This window comes from Limulus polyphemus, unplaced genomic scaffold, assembly GCF_000517525.1.
Source record: "Limulus polyphemus unplaced genomic scaffold, Limulus_polyphemus-2.1.2 Scaffold2130, whole genome shotgun sequence".
NCBI lineage: Eukaryota > Metazoa > Arthropoda > Merostomata > Xiphosura > Limulidae > Limulus > Limulus polyphemus.
In genome coordinates, this window is record NW_013667740.1 from 80,658 (window position 1) to 85,876 (window position 5,219).

Genomic DNA, 5,219 nt, shown 5'->3' on the forward strand with positions numbered 1-5,219 from the left:
TCGGAACGAAGTTACAGAAAATTAATTAACAAACGGAGACGTAACAATATAAAAGCAGCACTGATATAAATAAATAGTAAATTAATGACATTTTCTGATAATTTTTAATGAAACATTGTTTTCATTTAATAAAACATAGAATATGTTTTGTTTTAAACTATAATGTGGAAATTAACTCGACTTTTACAGTCACTGACCATAGGTTGGGAAGTGTGGGTCTACAGATTGTTCTTGGGTACTAAAAAAAGTAATACATATCACTTGATCAAGTAATAATACAATTTGAAATCAAAGAATAATTTTAATTTCTGTTCAATTAGAGGACAATACAGTAAGAAAAAGTTTAAGTGCAGTATAGACAGGTCTATCTTGTATTATAATAAAGAGCTGTGAATATTATCACATCCTAATGGAGATATTTTCAGTAGTTGTGGAGAATTTGTATAATAAAGAATGTGAAAAGAGTTGATTTCTGCATGAAGTACATGTTGTTTTAAAAATATATTTTGATTAGAGTTAATCAACATGTTGTTTCTCTAGTCTGAAAGCAAAGCATTTTAAATTTATTAGTTTCAAACTTTAACTTATATTCCTTTTGTTGCTTACAATTATATTTGTTAATTATTAGCCAGGCTTCCTTCGAATGGTAAAGAAAAGAACTTCAGTTTTCAATAAATCGTATAACAAATATCAAAGTTCCTCGTTCAAATTGCCACCTTTGCAATCACAAGAAATTAATGAAGAATCTCTTTCTAATAAAACAGTAAGTGTTAAAAAAGCTAATTAAATAGACTGAATTAATTTCTTTATAAGTAGATAACGTTTAATATACAGATTTTTCTCTTTTTTTAATTTGTAAAATTTTTAATTTAAATCTAATTGTAAAATTGCTATGTAGAAAAACATGCTAAATAGTATGATGTGTAAGATGTAACTTCAAGGATCCATATAGTGTAAAAGAATTGTGTTTGCCTTTTAAAATCACTTCATTAACACAAGCAAAAGGATGTCAAAGTAGCTATGCTAGTTATCTGCAAGCCAATCTAGTTTTTAGTGTCAGGCTATATAACTGGGAAATTTCAGTTATCATAAGCATCTCTATATCATCAGATCATTTAGTGATACACACTTACTAGAAAAATTACATCATTTTTGAATTAAAATGTTTTTCATCACATGTTAGTACATGCACTTGATGCTTTTTTGAATAAATCATATTGATACAGTTTGATTATTTATTGAAATACCTCCACTGCAGTTTTAAAAAAGGTTCATTTTTAGGTTGTTTTTTTATTTCTATCATTTGAGTTGGCTTTTACATATCAAAATTATTTTTTATTGCATAAAGTTTCCCGGCTTGAATAAAAAGTTTGATAATTCTTAGAAACTTGTTGATACAATTAATTTGTAAACTAGTGCCTTAACTTCAATTGCATAGATCTAGGTTTTCACAATGTATATAAGACAGTAGTATGTGTTTTCTACTCCTTTAGTTATTATGTCAATTTTCTGAAATTTCTGTTCAGTTTGAACACGGAAAGCTACTCAAATACATACATCTAATTTTTCATGATTCTAAATCTGCCTGGGACCTGGATTTACTGATTGGTAATTAACTGCATTTCCTTGCAAGAAATATAACTCACGATGATCCAAAATAAAAGGTGTCTTTTCTGTAGTAAAATTAAGGTAATGGCTCAGGCTTTCCCTGCCTTTACACTTGAGTCATAATGGACAGAGGTCACATGGTTGAGAAGTGATGAGTGCAACCTGGCTTTGTGTGATGTTATAGTATTTTTAGTATTAAAAGACAGGTTTGCCTTTATCTAGCAGATTTTTCTTTATTCAAACTATTAGCAGAGTTAGAGATTTCATTAAGTATTGGTAACTTTTTGACTAAGTTTTAGTTAGAACTTTTTGATTTAGAAATTTAAATGTAACATTTGATTTCACTTTAGGTTTTTTGTTTTAGCTTGTGGTGTGAGACTTTATATTTTAACTTTAAGTCTGTTTTCAGTTAAAATTTTATAGTTTTTTCTTATACTTAATGGAGGTGGTACCATGTGTATAGTGTTGCTGTAGCACCACTGTGACACATAAGATTGCAGCTGAGTCCTGATACTTCAAAAACTAAAAATATGCATTTCATTTATACCAAACTATCAGAGTATCAGAGAACACTGACTGTTTGTAATCTCCTGTGTCCTTTGGTAGAGCTTTCTCATGCTGCTGAGCACACACTAAGTCACTCTTCCTCAGGAGCTGGTATCAGACACCATGCAACTTCTTTGGCTCAAGAGCATGTTATATGTCATATGTCACATGGTTATTAAGACACACATATACATAGTATTAAATCACTTAATATAATATATTACATTTTACAATTATTGTGTGTGTGTGTGTGTGTGTTTAAAGCATACACATTTGTAAAATGCTGATTATTTACATAATATATAATGAAATTTGCTTTTTTTTTAGTTATTCTTGTTGGCAGGATAAAAGGTGTGCAAAGCATTATAAAAGTAAGAGTTGTTAATATTGTAGTGAAGTCAGAAATATATTAAATTAATAATATATACATTTTTAAAATTTGTTTTAAGGTTAGTGATTTTTAATATGGTACCCGTTTTTTTTTGTTTTTTTCCTTTATGTTTAATTTAAAGGTAATTGAGTTACATGTTTTCTCTGGGTAATATACGTTTATTAAATTTAATATTATTGTAAGTAGTGTTGACTAATCAGTACTGCATATATTTTCTTTATTTAAAATGGACTCACAAAATTGAAAGTTAGGTGTAGAATATTAAATGGTGAGGTCACATATCTAATAAATTATGTCAGGGCTCTGGCACTAAAACATTTTGAACTACACCATTGGTTTGGGTGCATAGGGGGTGGCAGACACTGGACTGGTGAAAGAGAGCTCACTAAGATTCTTAATTCCATTATCTCTGTCACCCATCCAATAAACTCACCACAGACCCACTTGCTCCTGTTTTGTAACTGTGATTGTTGTGTGTTAGTAAAGGTTGTGGTGAACCTTATGTGTTTTGACTCTTTCTTCAAGAGAAACTCAGAGTTTAGAGAATATACGGACACACACTACATAATATTTTATTTTCTGACTTCCAGTTAGTGGGCCCTAACTGCCTACTTTGCAAAAAATCCATGTACCAAGAAATGCTATGACTATTTAACTCTGAAATGGAGATTTTAATAATTTAAATCTCATTCTCTATGCTTCTGATCACATGCTTTTGGGCCTTTTAGAATCTCTAACCTTGATGAAGATCTGTCTCTCAGTACAAAAATTAGGAATGAAATAAACTTTTAGTATTCTTTAAAACACAATTGATGCACAATATTTTAAATATGTTTAAATTTTTGTCAAACAAACTGTAGTGTTTCTTTTACCATATTTACTTATTTATCTATAAGCAAAATTATATTGGTATGTTCCTCTTATAATTTAATTAATGTCTTGAATGCTTTCATTCCCATCACTTCACTTTATGTAAGAATCCTTTCTCTTTTTGACTTTCAAAAAAAACATATTAGTATGTTTAAACATTAGTTCTCTTAAGTTATTCAATTGTGTGATATATATTTAAATGCTCTGACAAATTGAAACTGTAATTCTTGATATACATTCTTTTTTAAGGGTCAGCAGAGTCATTCACATAGTGCAGAGTTAGCAACATCTGTGAGTCCTTTGTGCCTAGAAGATAACACTGATTTGTCTGTAATTGGTAGATCAGAGGATAATCTTCCCAAAAAAAGAAAACTGCTTGGCATGTCTCATCAAATTTTGTGGGGAAAAGTTTCGGAAAAAAAAATGTTAGTCACCAGAAGCAATACAGAAGCCTTTCTGAAAGGTATTTCATAATGCTTTTTCATACCTTATATAATTGTAAGTGTAAAATACATCAGTCTGAAAGTCCACCTTTTTCATATATATATATTTTATTTACACATAAAAATATATGACTGACTAATTTTATTATTGGGTGATATAACTGTAGCGATATTTTATTCTAAACTGAAGGTTAAATGATACATCAACTACTAGTTTTTTTATAAGTCTTTAATTAGTATAAAGGGTTGGCTCTGTGTTAGAGTCCTGGACTTTAGAGCTGTTGAGCTTGATTTGAAACCACGAAATAAACACAAAATTTTCTGTGCATTTTAAGCTGTGGGTGTATTATAAAGTGCAATGACAAATTATACAAAAGTACTTTTCACAAAAAGAATTAATGTTCTACTTACTTTTCATTTCAAGTTGATATGCTTAGCAGGATTAAATCATTCAAAATTTCTTATTGAAATCTATTTTGATAACAGTAATTTTTTCAGAACTTCCATTATAATGTTGGAAAAATGTATAGATTTCAGTTTTGGAGCCTATTATTCCCTCTGTCTTTCCTGTCTTTCTTTCTTTTCTGAACTTTTTAGAAATAGTAATACCAGTGCAAAATGTACAGATTTTGTTTGTGCATACACCTCTTTTTTTATTTCAATAAATTAATATTTTTTGGGTTCTCTGGCTTTCCACTTATGTATAACACTTGGTTTTCTGTCACCTTGTAGGAGTGTCAAGGATTTAAATATGAGTAGGCTGGGATTCTTTTACAGCAAGTGTCTGTGACTTGTTGGCAATAAATTCAAACAATAAATAGACAGCATACAATCCACTTGTTTTAAAATAATGTATTCAAAACAAGTCAAATGTACATACAAAAAGTCATTATACTATAGCCTATAGGATATCACAGTTGTATCCAACACCCTAAATAATTCACTTTTCTTGTCAAAAGTTCACTCAGGCTGATTCAATTACTTTAGAATCTAATTGACAAGAGAAATTATTTTCCTCTACTCTGTTTTTCCCTATAAAATCTGTGATTAATTCACTTACATTAACCCGTGGGTTACCACAGTTATATTCTGAACTTTAAACAATTGTCTCCTTTCCTTCAAAGTCCACACAGGCGGGTTCAATCACTTTAGAACACCCTGCGACAAGACAAATTATTCCCTTTATCTCTGTTAAGCTGTGAAACTCACTTTAAAATATCCCATTAAGGCTGATCACTCACACACCAGCTAACTTAACGTTATCTAACTTTTTTTCCTGACTGAACTTCACTTCTTTTTTTGCAGTTGATCATCTATATATATATATATATATACCTTGTCCACCCAAGGCCTCAAACTTT

General features: G+C 29.8%; 1 protein-coding gene across 1 annotated transcript in view; it reads left to right on the top strand.

The window, feature by feature from the left end:
• Nucleotides 1–3,729: 3,729 nt before the first annotated feature.
• Nucleotides 3,730–5,219, top strand: part of LOC106466035 (dynein heavy chain 6, axonemal-like) — a gene marked incomplete at its 3' end in the record, with an annotated part of 122,432 nt that continues 120,942 nt past the window's right edge. The window contains 1 exon segment of the mRNA XM_022393994.1: nucleotides 3,730–3,878. Coding sequence (XP_022249702.1) covers nucleotides 3,797–3,878 — 82 coding nt within the window.